This window comes from Tasmannia lanceolata, unplaced genomic scaffold (assembly GCF_043159265.1).
Source record: "Tasmannia lanceolata isolate RefF3 unplaced genomic scaffold, GAP_Taslan_0.1 ptg000003l, whole genome shotgun sequence".
Lineage (NCBI taxonomy): Eukaryota > Viridiplantae > Streptophyta > Magnoliopsida > Canellales > Winteraceae > Tasmannia > Tasmannia lanceolata.
In genome coordinates this window covers 52,206,240-52,228,646 of record NW_027518680.1, presented here as the reverse complement: position 1 = coordinate 52,228,646, position 22,407 = coordinate 52,206,240, and the positions used below count along the sequence as shown (strand labels likewise).

Here is a 22,407-nt window from a genome sequence, read left to right as displayed (position 1 = left end):
AGGAGTGGAGAGAGCACGAGAAATCCCTATGGTGGAAAAGAACAGGCTACATGAAATTGGGCTTTTTTCTAATTTAGGGGCTTTATACACTAGTTAGAAGTGGATTTTTTTTTTCTAATATGGTTTGGGTCCAATAATCAGTTTAGGACTCACAATCGGTTCTCAAAATCCAAATGCCCTGTTTGTTTTGGATTTTGACAAATGATTGTGAGTCCAAAACCTTTTTTTTTATTGAAATGGAGTTCAAAACTGAAATATTGGACTCAAATTTATGTATAGGCCTTGTTTGTTTTGGATTTTGAGAACGGATTGTGAGTAAAAAGCTGATTCTTGTTCACAATCGGTTCTAAAAATCCGAGTCAAACAGGACCCAGATCACCACCAAAAACGCAGCAAGACATGCACATAACTCAGATTGCCCTTGTCTTCCATCTGAACACTTTGCCAACCTAAGAAGGGTACCAGAATTGTGGGCTTTGGAATGTCTGAAATCAATTTTTTTTGGGCACAAGAGGCTTTACTTAATCTATAAAAAAAAGACCAAATAGCCTTATTATTTCAAAAGTCAATTTTCAAATGAAACCATCAACTTAAATTCACCGTAGCATCTTTACAGAACAAGCAAAGATCAGACTTGTACGTTGATTTTCCAGTCAATAGGCCCACTGAGATCATATTTGCCAGGGGCAAGAGCAAGACTGACCCACATGCTTGCTAATCGGATCCAAATCTCAGCTAATAATCGGGTCAGAAGCAGATTCTTGGCAAAGCCCGTTTCCGAGTCCAGGCCATGGAACACTTTGATGTTTATCAATTACAAAGAAATTGATTTTCTCATTACATTATCAATCCCAAAAAAATGAATTCAAACGATTAAAACTTTACACACAAGTAGAGTCTTCATCAAAGCCAGAGTCCAAAATAAACACCAAAACCAAACAAGCAAGCAAAGTGGGCCGTGAACAGAGAACTTGGTTACACTTCAACATTAGATAGACATACAAACGACTCAGAGAATACCAAGTGTCAGTTATGAAGTCCAACAAAGGGGTTTAATGGGAGAGCTTAAAATAAAGGATTAAGATAATTGCCAGGACCAAAACAACAATGACACCCCCAATGATCCACTTGTTCCTGCTCATCCTTCTTGACATGGCAGTCAAAATTCTCTTACTCTTGCCAATGTTATCATCCACCCCATGGAGCTGCATATAAACAAAGTTAAAACATTGAGAGAGGAGGGTCATTGGGTCATTGTGTTGTTCAACCTCCAATGGTTGTACAGAAACGAATGAATTAAAAGTAATTTTTTGTAACATCCATTATTTATCCGTTTTAGAAAGCTATAAAGGAAATAAAGATTGAATGGAATAGGATGTGTTACCAAGTCGAGTAAAACAAGACGTGACGGCAAAAACATCAAACACCTAGGGCCGTTTGAATATCAATATTTTAAAATCTCGGATTTCCTCAAAATCCTGGATGGGAGATGAGAAAAGGAGACCGTCCGTCGTTTTCTAATTTCCCACCCGTCTTTTGGTCAAGCAAGAGAGTAGGAGATTGTCCCGTGCTTCCAAGTTTTAGAAATCTCAGGATGGGAGAGAGATTTTTAAAACCTGGATTTCTTACTATAAAATCCAGGATAATGACTTGTAAAATCCTGAATTTTACACTGCTTTCAAACTAAAACCTGGATCTAAAATCCATGTATCTAAACAGCCCCCTAAGATTTATGACAGTAAGAAATCATAATGTGAAATGCAAGGTGTGGAAGGGCGTACTGTGTTATGGGCATGCAAGAGAGACTGGCGTTGCTGATGCAAGTCTTGAAGAATTGAGACACCAAGTTCTTCAGTCTCGAGCATGGTTCTTCTGCCCTCCTTGATTCTTTCGCCAGACTGGTTCAATCTATCTGTCGACATCAAAAGCCTTCCTCTTTGATCAGCAGACGCCTGCACCGTCCACCAGTACAAAAATAGTGCAACCAACTCAAGGATGACTTTTCCCATAACAATTATGCAGAAAATATGAGTTATAAGGATGATAGATCCATCGCTCCAAGTATGTCAATAGTGAAGACAAAACTTACATAACTTTTACACCTTGCAAACAAAACATACATTTACACCTTATAAATGGACAGTTATAATAGATTTTTAAAGTTAAACTATTTTATTAAAGATATTCTTCTACTTAGTCATACAACAGAGATGAGGCATCCCACAAAGTATATACAGCAGAAAATCCCAAGAACCCAACTGCCTAATCGGCTAACCCTCCAACCTTCATCTAGATTTGAGGCGGTGATCACCTTCTCTCCCTTCTCCACTCCTTTTGGCCAATTTTTCAGCTTGCTCGTAAGCTGACCGCTTAAATAGTAAAAGGTACTCCTAAAAGGTAATCCAATCAGATAGGATCGTCAAATCAGTGACATTTTGTCTATGATTCTAGATTGATAAACCAATTTCTCCATATCGCAGAAGGAGATAAATGAATTTCCTTTAAACTTTTGCAATTAAACATATAATACCTTACTAGTGTATCATATTCATACGTTAAATCAATTATCATGAGTGTAAGCAAACAACTTTATCGGCACACCCAATGCATTCGTATCTTTGCAAACTGCTGCTATATTGCTCCCGCTTACTTTCAGCTCCATCATTGACATCTGGAATTCAACCCCACTGTTCTTAAACATATCTGATTAAAGCTAATTACTCATATTTCTCACGAAGTGTTCTTATGATCTCATGTATCAAAACTTTCCCTGTTAACTTCCAGATTGGTTCCACCATCACTTGATAACACTACATTGCTTGGCATGAACCCCATAATATTGTTTTCTTTGTTCAATCTTTTTACAAAGTAAAACTAACAACCTAAACAAAATGATAAAGTGTTAGAATGTGAGAAGAGGAGAGAGGAAGAAGAAGAAGAGTGACGAAGAAGATGGTGAGTCTCCCCTTGTGAGCTCCTCATGAATATGATGTATATATAGGCCCAACTTAGGGCTACATGGTACAAAGCCTACAATACTTCTCAAACATACACATAATGACCAAAATACTCTTCAACACTCCCCCTCAAGCTGGAGTGTATATACCATACAACTCCACACTCCAGCGTGTTACAACGAAAACTACAATGCCCTTCACCTGCAAACAGCTACAATACCCATACAACAACAAAAAAACAATAATCCCATACACACACCAGCTTCGTACAACACTCCCCCTCAAGCTGGTGTGGTGAATACATAGTGAAAAACATAACAAAAAAGGACAACGGACACAGTGAGTACAATGACGAGATCAACAGCCATAAAAAAACAACAGCTCCCCTTGAATCAGCACTACCTCGAGAACGATCACTATAGCCCCCCCACCCCCCCACCCCCACCCCCAATCAGAGCAACGGCCAACGAATCTGCATACCAACCAACAACAATCGAACAGAGGGGCCTCAGCAGGAAAACAATAATGAACTACCAACCAAATAAGCACACCAAAGGGGCGCACATCGAACAACAGCGAAGTACCACGAGCAGAGATCAGCTAAACAGCACGTCGCCAGCAGAAGAAAAACCTCAACCACCAAAAAGAGAGGAACCAACCACCAACGAACAAGGCGATCACAACGGGGCATACGACAACCAACCAATGACGGCCGGACAGCACATCGCCTGGGGAGACGACCAACCAATGACAGCGGACAATCTCACCTGGGGGGATAACCGATCAACGACGGCGGACAGCACGTCGCCTAGAGAGACAACCGACCAACCGGACAACACGTCGCCTAGGGAGACAACCAACCAACGACAGCAAACAGTATGTCGCCCGGGGAGACAACCAACCAACGACAGCAAACATCACGTCGTGGAGAGACAACCAACCAACGATGGCGGACAGCACGCCGCCTAGAGAGAGAACCAAGCAACGATGGCGAACAGTACATCGTCTGGGGAGACAAGGCCGAAAGCAACGCTAACGACCGGACATATAGCCCCAGACAATGATAAGGAAGAAAGCAATGCTAACGACCGAGCATATGGCTATAGACAACAACAAGATGGATTGCAACGCAAACCACAATAACCACAATGAATGCGAAAATACTATGCAAAGCGACTACACACACATGTAGAAGTACCAACAAACACGACTCGCAAAGCGAGTCTACCAAAAACACCAAGCGGAAGGAAACAACTAGCAACACGAAGAAGCAACCAACCGACCAACAAAGAATGATGAACAACATAAAAGGAACCACATCAACAAACATGAACTATAAAAGGAACCAAACCAACGAGGCGAACCACCAAGAAAGAGGGCGATACCACATCAGCCTGGAGACGACAACGACACAACACTCCATCCTTGGAACTACATTTGGCTTAATGCTTTCAACTTGCAGCGGAAAAGACAATTTCAAGGCACCACACCTTTCTTAGACATTTCATCAAACAGTTGGTGGGCAGTGGTCATTTTTTTTAATGGTACAGGCAATGTTCATATTAACAAAAACTCCATAAAATATAACTCCGCTATTGCTACCAAAACACTAACCAACACCGCCAAGACTTACAATTTGCATCTCATAAAATTAGATTAAGAGTCTCCATGAACCACCCACCTTGCACATATCCGGCGATCATGGCACTCCAAGAAACCAGATTCCTCTCCAGCATAACATCAAACAATTGGTGAGCCAGATCCAAATCCCCCAATTTCGCATACACGGAAAGAAGAGACGTTCGAGCCATAACATTTGGTTCAAGCATTTTGTCAAATAGATGGTGTGTAGACTCAACAACTTGCAAAATTGACGTCTAGGTGAAAGAAAGGAGATGATGATTTTGAATTCCCTTCTTAACATGGTGAAAATAAATAAGGTGTACAAACAAAATAAAAACTGGAAAGAAAAGAAGTCAGTGGGTACTAAGAAGTTCCCATCAAAACCCAAATGAAGAAAGAGTAAAAAACAATAAAAACCCACCAAAAGTTTTAAAAGAAATAAGATGATATTGGAAGATTTGGATCAAAACCCAAATATAAGAAATGGAAAAGCATAAGAAAATAAGAGATTACAGAACTCAAGAAGCACCATCAGTACCTAAAAATGAGACTAAAAACTGGGTAGAAAGGGGGTTTTACGTGATATAGATTAGATCTGCAGGAGAGAGAGAGGGTTTACGGGGTTAGGAGAGAGAGAGAGAGAGAGAGAGAGAGAGAGAGAGAGAGTACAGAGAGAAATGGGGATTTGAGAGAGTACAGAGAGAGATGGGGATTTCCTAGAGAGAGATTACAGAGAGCTTCTAACCTAACCTGACCGGAGAGCGATGCTTATAAGGTTGTGGTCAGCACAGGATCGGAAGCTCTAATACCATGTTAGAATGTGAGAAGGGAAGATAGGAAGAAGAAGAGTGAGGGAGAAGACGGTGAGTCTCCACTTCGGAGCTCCTCATGAATATGATGCATATATAGGCTCAACTTAGGGCTACATCGTACAGAGACTACAATACCCCTCAACATATACGTAATGATCAAAATAGTCTTCAACAATAAGATTCTAGAAAGGGCCAACAATTGGTGGTGTTCATATGTATTTATCGCCCTTCCGTCTAAATGCAACTATCATATGTTCAAACAATTATGTAGTTTGAGCTAACCCTTTATGCAATTAAGCATAAATAATATTGAAACCCTCACACTGCAAAACCATAGCAATCTCTAGAATTTCAATGAAATATCATGTGACATCAATTCAAATGGCTTTAATCAATCCATACTTTTTCGAAATGATAAATTGATTAGGACGTGAACCAAGAGTCCAAAAATTACAGCAGGAGCCGAGATGACCCTAACAGAGCAAGAGACTACTTTAAACAATTCATTTCTTTCTTTGAAAAGTAAAGAATGCATTAAAAGAACAAAGAAGATTATACAATGCTACAAGAAGTCACTCAACTTGTCAAGAATCCCCAACACATAATGACAATCTCAAGACACCTTCCTCAGCCAAAGACTCGGCAGCCTTATTAGCCTCACACGTGAGTGACAAAAACATCCAAGACCCCCCACTAGATCAAGCCTCTCACCATTAATGGATGAAAACCTCCAATGACCCAGCCATTAGTGGCAACACACAAAATCAAGTTAAGTAAATCATCCTCCACAATATGGTACTCAACAGAATGAAAGCTTGATGAAGGAAATTTTGCACACATTAAGTTTATGAAGGAATGATGTGTCTAACATTAAAGCAAACTTCTCATAAATTTAAACGAAAATGTGGGAAAGATGCAAAGAATTGGATGCTTTGGTAACTAGGAAATACCCAACCCAGCAGAAAACCAGTTGAGAAGAAATTAAAAAACTCATTTTTCTGGGAGGAAATCACACAAGCCACTGTTCCTACAGCTTTTACTCAATCCGTCTATTGACTAACAAATCAAAATCACAGAATTATAGAACCTCTCTTTAAGTAAAATGACAAGCAACCCCAAAAAGACTCTTCTCTATACAGGGTAGAAAGTAGAAACCATCTCAGTTTAGGTTTAAAACCAAGACTTTTGAGACTCAAGAGGCATAACAAAGAATAGAAACTAAAATTGAATTCAAATCAGGTGAATTTATATTGGAATTGCAATCAAGTACATATCAATTCTCAACACATAAAATAGTCATGTAGAACTGAGACACTAGTGACATAACATGCACGGATGTACCTCAAGAAACATAACAGATGAGTAGCATGTATTCAAGCACATACTTTGGGATCCTAGAATGGTGTCCTTGTGGCAATCTATTTGATAGTATCAAAACGCCCAATGAATTGGGATTTACGAAAAGCAAAAAATGATTTATAATCAAGTGAATCAAGTCAAAGAGAACATGACCTTGGATAGGAGAGAATGGAAGAAAATGATCCATGTCGACGAACCCAACTAGTGTCAGTATTAGACCTAGTCAATTTGAGCCGGGTAGATTCTTTCACCTTCTTCATGAAAATTTTCTAAAGGATTCATTAGCCGACCACAACTAGTTTGGGACAAAGGCTTAGTTGAGTTGAGTTGAATCAAGTCAAAGAGTCTCTGGCACTTTTTGACCCTCTTCCTCCGTGACCTTTTATTGTAGGTTTTTTTTTTTGTATCTTTCTTCTTTTATGTTTCTTTCCCCCTTGCATCTTGACCATCTCAGTCTCTTTTTCAATAAAATTGGCGATCATTAGAAAAAATCAAGTGAATCTAAAATAAAATACATTCCATAGCACCAACACAGATAAAAGGCAGATCACACCATCTGACTGGTTCAGTAGAGCAAACATCCAGAAGAGCTAATGGACAAGAGTTTAGAAAGTTGAACTTGCATTAAGAAACTGCAAAATGACATGAAATTGTAGTGTGTGATGTTCTTGACACCAAGAGTCCTCAAATGACTTCTAATCGATGCAGCAATATTTTCGTAAGTCATCACATAATATATAAAATGACATGGCACTTTTGGAATAATAAGCATGAAAAATGGCCCTGACATACCATCAGTGTATCTGACATTCCTGACTCCAACAATTCATCTCTTGAAACCTGATTAGCATTAGTTGATGTGATCCTTTTAAGTTCAGTTTTTATATTGTTGAGATCTGATTTGTACTCCCTTAACTTGGCAAGAAGTGTGGCCTTCAAACTCGGCTGTAAACTTCTAGCCTCGAGGTCCATTTTCCGAATCTAGAAAAATTCAGGGAAGATTGAAACACGTGTGAATATTGTGAACACGAGAATAAAAAAACATCAACTGCTAATAAATATTGATCATACTATACCAAGGCCTCAGCATCATCAATTCCAGATTTTACTTCTGAGACTTTCTGTTTCTTTTGTTCTGCAAACAAAAAGTTAAGAAAATATTAGAGCATGTAACTAAGGAAAAGACAGGAAAACATGGTCTTCTTACCTCCATCAAGAAGACTAGCAGATGTACACTTTTTAGAGAGATTTGCAGAAATCTCGCAGTATTGGCGCTCGTAACCTTCAAATACTTGACTCATTGTGTCCAAGAACTCGTACCAGAGACAGAAGTATCCTGTAAGTTGATGAAAGACTATAAGTGAATTTTAGTCAAATCATACAAGAAACCCATTTCTAAACAACTAATCATTGAATACGAACATAAAAAGATTTAGAAAAATGACCCACATCTTAGCCAAGTAGAGCGGAATTGTGCATGTATTTAATGACGTGATTGGGTTTATTACCAAATTGCACTTTGGGATTTTTAGATTGCAGAAAAAAAACATAAACTGAAATATGAAAAGTCTCAAAGTCTACCCAAATTGCATTTCACGTTTACATCCAAATGCAGAAAAAAAAAAAACATAAACTGAAACTCGAAAAGGCTCAAAGTGTACCCAAATTGCATTTCACGTTTACGTCCAAATGCTCCCAATTCAAAGATGATAAAGAAAAATTAGTTGTTCTCCTCAAAAAGTAAAGGCCATTTCTTTTTGAAAAAATTTACTTTCATTTAAAAGAAAAAGTACAGAAGAAACAACTGTAAGGAAGATATCTCCTGTTTAAATAAGGGTGCAACTCAGGTCAAGTTTTTGGGAATTCGGGTAGAGTTTAACCTTAAAATTGGGTCGGGTTCAGGTTGATTCTAATTCATTTTTTTAGCAAAATCTCAACCTGACCTGACCCAAGTTGCACCCCCAAGTTTAGAGAAAAAAAGGAAGATATCTACAATTTAGAGAACTATTTCTACTAGTAAGTTAAAATATGTTTTGCTGGTCCAACGTATCAAAATCAAAGCAAGGAACCTACATAATGAAAACAAGTGAACTTAAAGATATCACTCCAAATCAAAGGAAAAAATTGTTTCTCCCCAAATAAAAGCATTTTACGCTACTTAAAGGAAAACATACAATAACATGCATGATATGAGGAGGAACAACGGTTTTCTGTATTCTTCGCAGCTGATATTCAAACACACGATCATCTTCAGCATAAGAAACTTGGATTCCCGAGAATGTGCATTTTTTTGAAGAAACTGGAAGAGAATGCTTATCATCTAATAAACCTTAGCGTGATGGAGCGGAAAGTATGGAACTTCTTTCCTGATATAATTTAAAATTTGTTGGATACGTTGAGGATTTGTTTTTATGGCAAAAAGGTCCTTTTGGCATCAGAGACACAATTTATGGAGACTCAATCTAGTTCCAGACTTCAGGGAATGCAGACTCAATAGAGTCTCACCTTAAAGGTTACAATATCTATGTTGTCTTGTTTGTGTAGATGTCGTATTGAATGAATTTTGTTGATTATTTGACAGTAACCAGATCTCTTGAATTCTTTTTGTGTTTTTTCCCTTGTTGTACAAGCTTCTAACAAGGTTCTTGCCTATATTAATTTATTTATAGTTCTGATAATGAATAAAAAAAACATCAGAACAACTGGTAAACAAAGTGTACCCTAGATGTTGGGTCACCACCTTAGTTGTCAATTTTGTTTTGGTGAGCATTTCTCAATGGAACTATACGTTTCAGTCATTTTGTTCTGCTGTTGGTCGAAACTTTTCCTTCCGCTATGACAAGGGAAAAAAAATTTAATAGTTAAAAGTATAAAAAAATCCAAAAAAAATCAGAAATTGTTAAAAAATATATATAAGAAACAACTAAATGAACCAAGTATGTAAAAGATCCAACATTTACTTGAAGGAAAATCACTATCAGCCAGTTGCCTGTGTTGACTGTTGACCAGTGTGTTGACCAGTGCCTGACAAGATGGATGAAAAATTTTAGAGACCAAATTATGAGATTTTTTATACCGGAATTTTGGGATTTAATAATGTTTCAACATGATATAATTTATGAATTTTTAAAATTGGAAGAATATCCCACCGTTTGGAAGTTAGATTTCGACCCGACCCATTTTTCGAATTTTGAACTAGAACTAGAGAGTTGAGTTTTTATCTTTTTACATTTGGGTCTTGAAACTATTTTTATAGATCTACATGGAGGGCATTCCCTTATTTACGTGTAAATCTTAAGTAAATGGACAATAAAAATAGTAAAGACATTTGTTTCGTTCTGGTTTTCGGCCGAAATGAAACGAAACGAAATTGACAACTAAGGTCACTACCCATGTTGTAAATCAGAATGCAAGTAGCATCATTAGGCACATTCTTTTAATTCATATTATGGGATGCGGATAAAAACTATCAACTCAGTCCAATAAGTGGCTTTACTACCTTCCCTGTAAACATGAACACCATTCCTCCAACTCTGATATCGTCAACTGCAATCTAATGAAATCATCTCTAGTTTTCAATAAGATTTATTCGGTGAAAGTGATTCTAATTGTTGATTATGATTTTCCTATGGCTAGTTTACGGATCAAACCTTAAGCTATAAGTTGCAATCCTAGCGGAAGTTTTGTTTTTCTTTATTTGAAGATGGTAACAAAATTCATTATAATAAAGAAAGATTACAGGAGAATGAGGTTGCCTAATAAAAGTATCTAATCCATCAACACCACTCTTAGCTAGCCTATCAACAAGGTCATTTGCACCTCTAGGAATGTGCCGAGAGGAGATGCCCTTTCCGCTACATCTGTCCAGGATTTCATCGCTGAAAGAATCCAAGCTCCAAGGATCTCAGCGGTCCTAGCAGAAGTTGTTTAGCCATCACAATAGCATTGAACTTGGCATATATAGGAAAAGGAGAGTGCATGAATTAGTAGGAATGAAATGACAACCCAAGTATGCAACCAATATTTGGCCAGTGTTTGGGCTAACCTTAAACTTCCTCGGGTCAGCCTCAGGCCTATTCCTAAAAGCCAGGTACGCTTGAGTATACCTTTTTCTACCCACGAAACCAACCCAGATCATGTATAAGGTTATAGATGGTAAACTCATTACTATTGTACCTAGACAAGCAATAATAGTAATATATTAGTAAAAAGATATTAGATTGCTCCAAAATTTCATGGAAACATCCTTGCAGATTCTTATTAGATTGACCCTCCCTCCTTCCCTTGTGTTAGTGCATCTTGCATGAATTTTAATGAGTAGACAAAAAAGCCGAAAGTAAACAAACAAATCAAGCAAAAAGAGGTCTAGATCTAAGCCAAAAAACCAAGAGAAGAGAACCACAACATATATTGCGCTGGCAATGACTTTAAATAAACAAAAAGAGTTATATACACTGTAGGAAAGGAAAAAATGGGAGAAGGGAACAACAAAACAGGTCTAGGCCAAAAAACAGAGAGAGAGAGCATGCTTGGCCTCTATGAGAGCATGCTTGGCCTCTATGCTTGAACTAGAAAAGAGAACTATGCATATCTATATACCATCAAGAACTATGGCTGTCAACTATAAATGTAATGGGAAAGAGAAAATTGGAAAAAATGCAAAAATCATATAATATTCATAAATCATAAGAGGGGGATCTAGAACTCTTCCGGGATCTTCAGTGTTGAGTCTTTCTATAGCCAAATTGTTCCTTGCCCATCATCATCGCACTTGTCTAAAGTCTGGCACATCCTAGTTCCGCCTAGAGTTTGTGCTTTTGGGTGGAGTCTGCCATGATAAGATCCTAATGGTTAACCATATGTGAAAGCGTAAGATCTTAATAGTTGATCATTGTTCCCTTTGTGTGGAGGCAAGCGAGAATGGATCTCATATTCCTCCATTGCAGGATTGCTAGAGTTGTTTGGAGCTGCATTTTAGAGAGATTTGGGTTGTCATCTAAGTTATAAATTCTATTTCGTTCGCCGTTTTGTTTTGGCTACTGGAACGGAACGTTTTAGTGTTTCGTCCGTTTCCTTTGATGTATCGTTCGAAACTTTTCGTTCCGCTCCGGAGAGGAAATTTTTTTTAAAAAAATAGTTAAAATGTGAAAAAATCCAAAAAAAAATTAGAAATAGCCAGAAAAATATATGAAACAAATAAATAAACTAAAAGACATCTTTATTACTTAAAAAACAAAGTTTACTACAACTAAGACATAAAAAAGTAGAACATACAAGAAAAAAAAGCCAAATACATCTCTAAATCACTACCAACCACATCTCAGATCATCTCTAAATCTAAATCAGCATGGTTATGGTGGTGAATCGTATGGTTGAAGAAACTCAACTAAGCCTTTGTCCCAAACTAGTTGGGGTCGGCTAATGAATCCTATGGAAAATTTTCATGAAGGTCTATCATTTTGCATATGTTTCCATGATTTTACAAGATTTCTACTGAGATTTCCAATCGAAACCGAAACGGTTCTGTTTCCGTGTCGACCGAAATTTAAAACTTTGGAGAGGACCGACCATATTGGAGATTTTCAACTTCCTTCCCCTTAATTTGCTCATGTCTGTTGTTTCCAGTTGTTTAGCTGTCTTGATGTATCTCTCCTTTCATGTAATGACCATCTCGATTGCAAAGATTTCCCTTTTTCTCTCTAATAAAAATAATCACCATTCAAAAAAATGCAAAACCCAAAAGCCCAAATGCAAATTGAAACACACATGAACCGTGGCTTCACAGATCACATATGAAGAGAAAAAAACCCAAAGACCTAATGCAAATTTTTTTTTTTTTATTTTTTTTTTTTTTGGAAAAGTAACAATTTTATTCCATTCACAAATCCAAAACTTACAAGAGTTAAGGGACAATTTTTTAATTTTTTTTTAAAGTAACAATTTTAGTCCATTCACAAATCTAAAACTTACAAGAGTTAGGGGATAAGCGGTCCCCCAACAGTAATCTTAAAAAACCAGGATAAAACAAGAGACTGGGGATGAAAGGCACAATAGACCCTGTACTTTGGACTCATCAATAACAACACGGTTCTACAACAGAAGGACCCCATCCTTTGCCAAAGCATCTGCCATTGTATTAGCCGACCTCCTCCTGAGCTCGAGTTCAGGGCAAATGATACAGATCAAATCCCGGATTTCATCAAGGATGCTAGCGATTCTCCATGGGCCGGAGCACCGATTTGCAGCCCATGCAATCGTGTTTGCACAATCACCTTCGACAATAAGAGGACAAAATTATGATGTGCATACCACTTCAAACCAAATAGACGATCCCTACCCTTAGCTTCATCTGCATCACAGATTCTCGCCGGGCCCGATAATAACATAGTGGGCACGCCCTTTGCATTACGCAGTACACTACCAATTTCGGCGTTGCCAGGATTCCCCATTGAGCTACCATCGACATTCAATTTGAACCACCCTTCCGGTGGTGGTTTCCACTGTGACATAATTTTTAAAGAAGATTTTTTTTCAGCTATCATCGAATATGCATTTCGGAGTATGTTACCGATCAAATACGGAATTCCGACAGTAGCTTTGGACCCCGCGACAATGGCCGTTTTGGTATCAAGTGCAATATGATGCCAACTTTTCTGCTTATCATTAAAGATTCGGTTATTCCTCAACATCCAAATGAACCAGATAATAGCATAGGGCATTGATATCCACATCGAACTGCCAAAGCACCCATGGAAGGCACCACTCCGAGTAATTGAGACCTTTGAGATGCTATTTTGAAGGGCCCATGACATACCGAAGAATTTGAATACGCTCATTCGGATTGCAAATGAAACTCAACTCAACTAAGCCTTTGTCCCAAACTAGTTGGGGTCGGCCAGATTGCAAATGAATAGAGACACAAAATGAATAAATGATCCAAGGACTACTCGGCATTACGACAAAGTACGCAAAAACTTGCTAATTGAAATGACCTCTTAAATCGGTCACAGGTGTTGATGCATCGGTGAGACGCGGTCTAGGCGAAACCCGTGATGGGAGGAGGGATACATGGTCTCCATATTTTGGCCCGTCTCGATGCGGGTCTGCTACACTTGTCCAGTTTTTGAAAGAATGATTTGACGAAGAACCCACCTTGTGAGTCTGGAGTCCATATCCATCTATCAGCTTCATGGTGAGGGTAAGATGCATCTAATATACTCAGGAGTGGCACAAATCTAGCAATTTCCCCATCTTTTAGGTCCCGAAGTAGATGTAAATCCCAAAATAACTTCCCAGAGTCATTCTCCCTTATCAGGTAATCAGAAATTTTTGAATCAGGGCTCACAGCAAGGCGGTGCAAGTCAGGGAAGGAGGAGCATAGACAGGTCTCACCCACCCACATGTCCGACCAAAATCACACCTCATCACCACGTCCCGCTCTAAATGGAACAAATGGTTTGAATAACACCCGGGTGAAACATATGGAACGCCAAGCACCTGATCCCTTGCCAACCGATGGATTCACACATTCCCAGTCACCCCAGCCCCTCCCATACTTGTCCCTATAATATTATGCCACAACGCCTTTTTTCCACCCCAAATCTCCAAAGCCACTTGCCGAGTAATGCCTTACTGCGTAACCGAATTTTACCAATGCCAAGTCCACCGTGCCGCTTAGATTTACATAACTTGCTCCAATTTAGCAGATCTCTGAGTATTCTTTTGCCTTCCCGCATGCCTTCCCATAAGAAATCCCTTTGTAGCTTTTCAATGCGTGAAGCCACCTTTGCCGGTATCTTATATAGAGACATATAATAGACTAGCTTATTAGATAGTGCAGACTTGATAAGTGTAATCCTACCGCCAAAAGATAGATACCTTTTTTCCCATGTCGCCAGCTTCCTCTCTATTCTCTCAACGACAGTGTCCCATTGCGCCTGTTTCGGGAAACTGTATCCTAGCAGAAGACCGAGATAGGTAATAGGAAGACTTTCCACCGTACAACCCTGAATATCAGCATGTGTTGCTCTAGATTAATACCCGCAATCGAACTTTTGGTAAGATTGATCTTCAAACTGGAGACCATCTCAAACCACCGGAACAGTCATTTAAGATTAGTCATCTGCACAATACCATCTTCCAAGAACACCAAGGTATCATCCGCAAATTGAAGATGTGTCACCGTAGGAGCATTTCTACAAGGTTTAAGGCAGGTGAAATAACCTTTATCTTCAGCCTTCGTTATTAGCAGGCTCAGCGCCTCCACCACTATAATAAATAGATAGAGAGAGAGTGACTCTCTGCTTGAGTCCACGAGTGCTTCCAAACAGTCCCACCGGTGATCCATTAAAAAGAACCCAAAAAGACAGATGATACAAGAATTCATCCATCTCCATGTAACCTCGAATGCCATACGGTCTAAGAAAAAATCAAGTACCTTCCAATCAACATGATCATAAGCCTCTTTTTTTTTTAATATTAACAGGATTGTAAGCCTTCTCCAAATCTATCCGGGCTATGACAGCGCAGCCCCCATCTCTTTTCAAGGTGTACAAGATCTCATTGTCGATGAAAATTCCATCCAATATCTGCCTCTCCGTGACGAATGATGCCCCTTGGATTTAGAAATAATATCATCCATTACAACACATAACCTGCAAGCCAAAACTTTTGCCAGTAATTTATATAAAGTATGCACCAAGCTAATGGCATCAGAGTTATGAATGCAGTATTTGCCTCCTTATTTTAGTATTCCCCTCTCATGAAATTCCTTAAAAAATGCCATTACATTGGACTTTATCATTTCCCAGTATCGATGGTAGAATGCCATCAGTTAAATTAAATGAATAATTTAAAAAAAAATGGTAGAATGCCATTGGGAAGCAGTCCAGGCCAGGTGCTTTATCTTTCTTCATGGCATTCAATGCGCCTTCTACTTCCTCCAAAGAGAATTCCCTATCCAACCACTCCATCTTGTTATGAGATAGCCTTTTGAAATCCAGCCCCCCAAGCTCGGGACGCCATTTGTGTTGACATGCGTATAGATTGGAAAAGATAATAACAATCAAAGTCTTGATGAAGTGCTTATCTTCGACCAGTTTCCTGTCTACTGAGAGGCAGTTGAGTGAGTTGATTCTACATCGTGCACTGGCCATTTTGTGGAAGAATTTTGTATTGTTGTCCCCAACCTTAAGCCATGTAGCACGGGATTTCTGCCTCCAGTTAATTTCTTCACGACAAGGAATCTCTTCGAATTCCAATTTCAGATCCATTCTTTTCTCATGATCCACATCCTCCAAGGACAGGTTCTCTTCTTTTTGCTCCAATAAACCCAATTCCACAATAATATCTTCCTTCCGTTTATTTTTCATGACATTTTCCATCTTAGCCCATTCTTTGATCTCCATCTTTAGTTTTTTCAACTTTTGGCAGAAGATGTAACCCATCCATCCATCAATTTGTTCGGCACTCCACCATTCCTCAATCTTAGCGTCGAACACCGGATGCTCGCATAGTGACATGTCCAGTTTAAAAGGTCAAGGCCCGTTCGAATGTTCTGCAAGATCCAATAGTATCGGGTTATGATCATAGGTTGGTTTGGGCAGTGCGTGTTGATAGATGCTTTGAAAGATGTCATCCCATTCCTTCGATAGTAGTATCCTGTCCAATCTACATTGAACAATTTCTTCCTCATTAGTGGTCCAAGTATACCTGGCACCCTCCAACGGTAGATCAATTAGTTCACAATCCAGAATTAGGTTGGACAAATTCTGCATGCTAGTAGTCATCCTTCCCGTACGGTTCTTCTCATGCAGGAATCGTCTGGTGTTGAAATCCCCACTAAGGATCCAAGGTCCCGGCCAATCCTCCCTTATTTTCCTCCATTCGGTCCATAGTGCAGATCGATCGCAGGCTCGCCGGACCATAAACAGCCGTCAATAGCCAGCAACAATTTAATTTGGGAGAGGAAAATCGTATTGATACACAATAATCACAGATAGAGTGCTGCTCCATAGTGAAAAGATTCTCCTTCCAAACCACAACGATACCCCCAGCTGAGCCCCCAGCGTCCTTTTGCAATCCATTGCCTATTTGTTCTTCCCCTAATTTCGTTTACAGCGGTGTCACCTACCCCCATCAATTTGGATTCAACGATTGCGAGTATATCAGGTTTCCTTTGCATGCATAACTCCTTTACAGCCAATTTTTTCCTCTCCGTCCCCAGACCCCTTATGTTCCAGAAAATGATCTTCATTAGAAACTATTATCACCCCAAAATACCGGAAATCCTTGCTTAACGCAGGGATTTCAATGCCCTCTTGTCCCTCCCCGACCATCTTACCTTAGATTCAGCTGGCCAGTCCCGGGTCTCTATTTCAATGATGAGTTGTCTCGTACTTGATATGTCGTCCTCATATTGAATGCCCAATTCTTTGCCCATGTTCGTCATTGCCACAAATTCCACCGATTGATCACTGCCCTCGGTATGGACGTCGCTTTCACAGCGAAGTAGACAGGAATTCATATTATTCCTAAGCTCCATGTCCAAGGTATCTTCAATGGAAGTCGACCTGTTTTCTGTGGCATTTACGTCAGTGCTGGCACACCCATTCGGGGATGCCGAATCCCCCACCTCTGCTTCCGTCCCCACAACAACAGGACCCGAATGTTCCTTCTTACACGGCGCCTCTTCAACTGGTTCCATCTGCTGGGTTGGAGTTTCGACGATATCCCGATTCGACTCACGCCTCACCAAATTGATAGATGGAGGCGTTTGGTTCCCCATTCTCTTCCATTTTAGGGCAAGATACTCTTGAATAACCTCGTCTATACAAAAGTATTTTGTTGTGGTGGTTCGTTCGCCCCGACTCCAATTCCCTTGGATTCGATTTGTATTGTATGCTTCCCTCTTGCACATCCATGGCTTTTCACCATACCATGTCGAGTAATTGATCATAGTTCTCAAGGTTATCAGGATTGACTAGATCAACCTGAGCCATTTCAGCAAGCCTATCCTTTTTCTTCTTCACATATGCAGTTAGTGTTCTTTATTTTCCCGGGCCAATAGAAAGAGAAACAAAGAAAAAGAAGGAAATTGAATGGGAAGTCTTCTGCTGCAATTCAATCTACCACTAAAAGTAAGGGATCTTAACTGAACAAACTGAGAAGCAGAAAAATGATCAAAGAAGAAAAAATCAGAGTGCCTGAGGGTTTTTTATTTGACCAACGTAGGCCCAACAAGAAATCAATATGAACATTAAGCATCTTATTACTCAATCAGTGTAAATAATGGTCATATAGAAAAAATAACAAAAAAATAAACTATGGTTTATGATAAATACAGAAAATTAGAGCTAAAAAAATAGCATATCCAATTCAGATGGATACTCTAATCCTAAAACAATCTAAAGCAACTTCATATAGTGCACCCAAATAGAAAAGCCTAACAAGGACAAAACAATGTGGAAAAGATCATGCAAAGCATCACTGAATATGCGCAGAAAATGGTTACTTAAAATAAAAAAAGGGAATTGTGAAAACATGATAGATTAATATCAATAATTTGTGCAACCAACACCAAATCCAAACAAAACATTCATGATTTCGATACATGAACCATCGAAATCACCATTATTGCCAAAATGTTGGAATAGGTAAAAAAATCTAAGCTTTAAGATACATAGAGCAGGCCAAGATGTAAAACAACAATACACGACTCAAATGGATACTCTAATCCTAAACAAAGTAAATCAACTTTACAAAGATCCAAACGTTGCCAGCCTATAAGATCAAAAAATGTCAAAGAGTCAACCAAAGCACAATTAAATATGAGCTCAAAATGGTATATTAAAATTAAAAAAAGAAGGAAAGACCCAATAAAGCTTGGATTAGTATCCAAAAAAATTACACTACCAACTCCAAAGCCAAACACACCGTGCATGATTTTGATACCCAAAACATCAAAAACACCATGCTGTTAAAATGTTTAAAATCATAGAACAGCCAACAGATACGGCTCAAAAGAGCCCAAGTTTCAACAGTAATTTAGTCCGACTAGGGTTCAATCAAAGATGCAACTGGTTTTTTTTTAAACCCGAAAAAATCCACATTGATTCAAATAGTAAGTCAAGAAATTGAAAATGATTCCAAATATCACAGTAAACAAATATTACAAAACTACTACCAAAGCCTTTCGAAATGAGCAAAATATAAATTATCTAAACCATTGAAAAACAGCCTTGCATATGAAGAATGAAAAAATCAGATAGATATAAAGAACATATACAAATTCAATATCAAAGTATCATGTCATACAATTTTCGGAGTTTAGATGAGGGAAGAAGATTGGCAATGCCCTAGTTGTCGCTATTATAATTTTGGATGGCGGTTTAGATGCAGAAGATGCTCACAGGTTAGATTGACTCCCTCCCCTCCTCTTGTTTGGGGTAAGGAAGGCGTATCTCTAGCGAGACCCAAACATGTCCAAGATAAAAGGCTTGGGGCATGGTTTTGTTCTCCTTGTCAATACCTAAACTATCAATGGCGGGTTGAATGTCGATGGTGTCATTCGACCAGATCATCATTAAAATGGATTCCTCGATCTCCTAAGGCGCAATCTAAGGATGATGAAGATAGTATGTGGCATGATTCGGGTAAAACTTATCACAACAGAAACTCCGCGATTCCAATTTTATCCATTTCAGGGCAGGAAATAGATGTGCGATTAAGTTCTCACAGATCCTGCTTGGTTGTGAAAAAGAAAAACCATAATGAGTCTTTGCAGGAGCTGTGGAAGTGGGCACAAGCATCCTGGGAACTCCCATCGTTACATTGCCCTTCTGACAAAGGATGAAGTCCTTTTTATGTTTGAATCAGAATTGCAGGCTTCACAGATCATTGCTAAGGGACCTGTGGCCTTGGACAACCGTCTGCTCTCCCTCTCACCATGGACAAAGGAATTTATTCAAGGAGAAGAGGCACTTTGGATTCATTTTTATGGCATCCCTTTGCATGCCTGGGCTGTTTCCAAGATGGAGGCTTTAGGGGGGCCTCTTTGGCAAGGTTGTAGAAACCAAGATGGAGGGCAACCATCAGAATTGTATGAGCTTCGTCTCGGTTAAGATTTTAGCCCCTTGATGGCTCTTCCCTACCTCTGGTGTAAAGCTCAAAATCTCTGACCAGGTCTATCCGATTGGGGTTGAGCTCTTGAAGGAAACCCCTGAATCTGTCGTACCGGAATTAGGTTCCTCCTTAGCGGTGGACCGGCTCCATGCGACCTCAAGGCCACTACCTGGTGAACAGTTGGGCCCCATTGAGAATTCAAATTCAAATTCAAAGTTCCTTGCTAGGGGGTCTGAGATAGAGCCGTTAGCCTTTACAGAAAAAGGCTTGATGGGACCTGAACAGAGGCATGAAGATTTTTGGGGATTGTGGGTAAAGCCCAAGAAACCTACCCCTCACATCAGACGAAAGTTTGTTCCACGTCAGGAAGAATTTCGTCAATCGTGCCTCTGGCGGTTCCTTCCCAGTCAGGGTTTCAAGTTCCAAAGACCACTTAATTATGAATAAGATAAGCTCTATCTTGGATTCCAAACTGGGTGTAGCAAAAAATTTAGCAGATTGTTTAGACTCTTAAGGTTTTATTTCAAGCCTACTAGATTTGGCCCTATCTATAACTAAGTCTATAGCTGGGGTTCCCAGGGTTGGACAAGGCTATGACAATTAAAAATACCTGTCGATTTTCTGTATTTATTGGTTGCTAGGGAGGCGTATTGTCAGATTCATAGCACTCCTCCCTAGGAGTGAAGGTTCCAAGGCCATATACTCGCTTTGCTATTAAAAGGCCCTCTCCATTTAGTTTTTGAACGCAAGATCCTTAACAAAGTAGCAATGGCTTTCGTTGAGAAACCGGGAAGGCCAGTTTCCCTAAGTAGTCAGCTCTCCCTTATTTTGTTCTGGGACTTCACCGGGATCTTGGGAATCGGATTTTGTATTGAAGGGAGCCTAAAACGTTTCCACATTAAGGCGATGGGTAGCCGTATGGTAAAGGAAGTTTCGGTGATCAGTGACCCTTCTGAAATCCAAATCCTGTTCTTTGGGGTTGTATATCTGCTTGATACCCAGATTCAGCATAGCATGACTGAGTCTCTTCTGGCTTTGATGGCTTGTATAGATCACCAAACTAAATGACTATCTAAATGGTGATGACAAGTCTGTTTTGAGAAAACCCTTGCATGAGAAGCCCCCAAGTTCAGCACTTTTTGTTGGATTCGGTCGGATGGACACCCTGGGGCAGTGCTATGGAGTTTTGGGGGAGTGATGAAGACTTGGTAGGAGGACAGTGCATGGATGGGTGGTCCTCACTGTAGCGGCTGAATTAGTAGATTTTCCCCTTTGTTTTAAATGGTCTAGGAGTATGCTCCTGGCCATCCTTAATTGATTCTATTTATCGCAAATTGGGACCGCCGGTCCCCAATGTGATTTCCATAGTATCAATAAAATTGTCAATTTTCAAAAAAAAAAATATCATGTCATACATCTCAAAGTATGATGAGCAAGAAAAAAAAATACTTCATCAATGGAAGACAGCCATTGTCCCATAAATATAAGGAACATGTACAAATTTAATACATACGTATGATGCCATGCACCTCAAAGTAAAATGAGCAAGATAAAAATTTACTTCAGCGATTGAAAACAGCCCATGTTCCTGCTCTTATCGTTTAAACCAAAGAGCAGATATCAAACAAAAATCAAAAGAGACAAAGAAATCACAAAAAATAAAAAAATAAGGCTACTGATATTTGCATGACCAGGCTTTGATTGATAATGGGCGAACTTATCTTGTTTTACACTTTGGAAATGGCTAGTGAAATCTTTTTTGGGAATTGTAATAGCCTTTTAAAGCTGGTTAAACAATCTAAAACAAGGTGAATTCGCCCCATTATGAAAACATGTCATGTGGATATCAATAACAAAAAAATAATTAGTAAATTACAACCAACGATGACGTAAAAACATAGGATGAAACTCCAAAACTGCTTAGGAAACCCTTCTTCTCCAACCCTAAAACACTTTGAATCGATATAGCAGCCAAAAACCATGAAAAAGGTAGAAAGAAAACACAATTGAATGAAATCCCTACGAAATCGAAACCAAAACACTATGGCACGATGGAAATCTCGCGATATCCAACGATCTGCAGGTGTTGTAAGAAGAAATTCAACAGAACGCATCTCAAAGCAGAAATTTTTTTTGGAATAGTTGAAAGAATTGAGATCTAATCAGGGTCCTGGATGAATTAGCTAACAAAACAAATAGGAAAACCCTAAAAATCTGTTACAATTTCCCGAGAACACAAAGGAGACGATGTTTTGGAATACAAATCCTATGCTCCTTTGAAGATCTGTCGATTTCTAGGGTTTTAGAGACCTAAAATGTTCCCAATTCAAGCATATGAGAAACCCTAACTTTCAAATTAGAGAGAAAGAAAAGAGCTTACCTTTCGTTTGTGAGAGCGTCCAAGGGGGGCGAGAAAGGATCGAATATGTGGCTCTTTCTGCGCACTTTGAAATGGAGTTGGATTTTGGTTTCTCTTGATTAGTATTATGGTGAAGGTTCTGCTGTTGGTTATTTGGGGGTTAATTTTTAATACT

At 39.1% G+C, this 22,407-nt stretch overlaps 1 protein-coding gene across 3 annotated transcripts; it reads right to left on the bottom strand.

The window, feature by feature from the left end:
- Positions 1-786: 786 nt before the first annotated feature.
- Positions 787-22,407, bottom strand: LOC143855722 (vesicle transport v-SNARE 13-like). Of its 3 annotated transcripts, XM_077365809.1 has the most exons (7): positions 9,712-9,740; positions 9,492-9,584; positions 7,959-8,087; positions 7,828-7,886; positions 7,544-7,732; positions 1,782-1,952; positions 787-1,205 (listed from the first exon to the last, which is right to left on the bottom strand). In XM_077365809.1, exons 3-7 carry the CDS (start codon positions 8,050-8,052, stop codon positions 1,053-1,055), a joined length of 666 nt encoding a protein of 221 aa, XP_077221924.1. In that variant the 5' UTR covers positions 8,053-8,087; positions 9,492-9,584; positions 9,712-9,740; the 3' UTR covers positions 787-1,052. The 3 variants fall into 3 exon arrangements, with proteins under 3 accessions (XP_077221924.1, XP_077221920.1, XP_077221928.1); XM_077365805.1 differs by lacking the exons at positions 9,492-9,584; positions 9,712-9,740 and adding an exon at positions 22,254-22,407; XM_077365813.1 differs by lacking the exons at positions 9,492-9,584; positions 9,712-9,740 and having other exon boundaries at positions 7,959-8,105.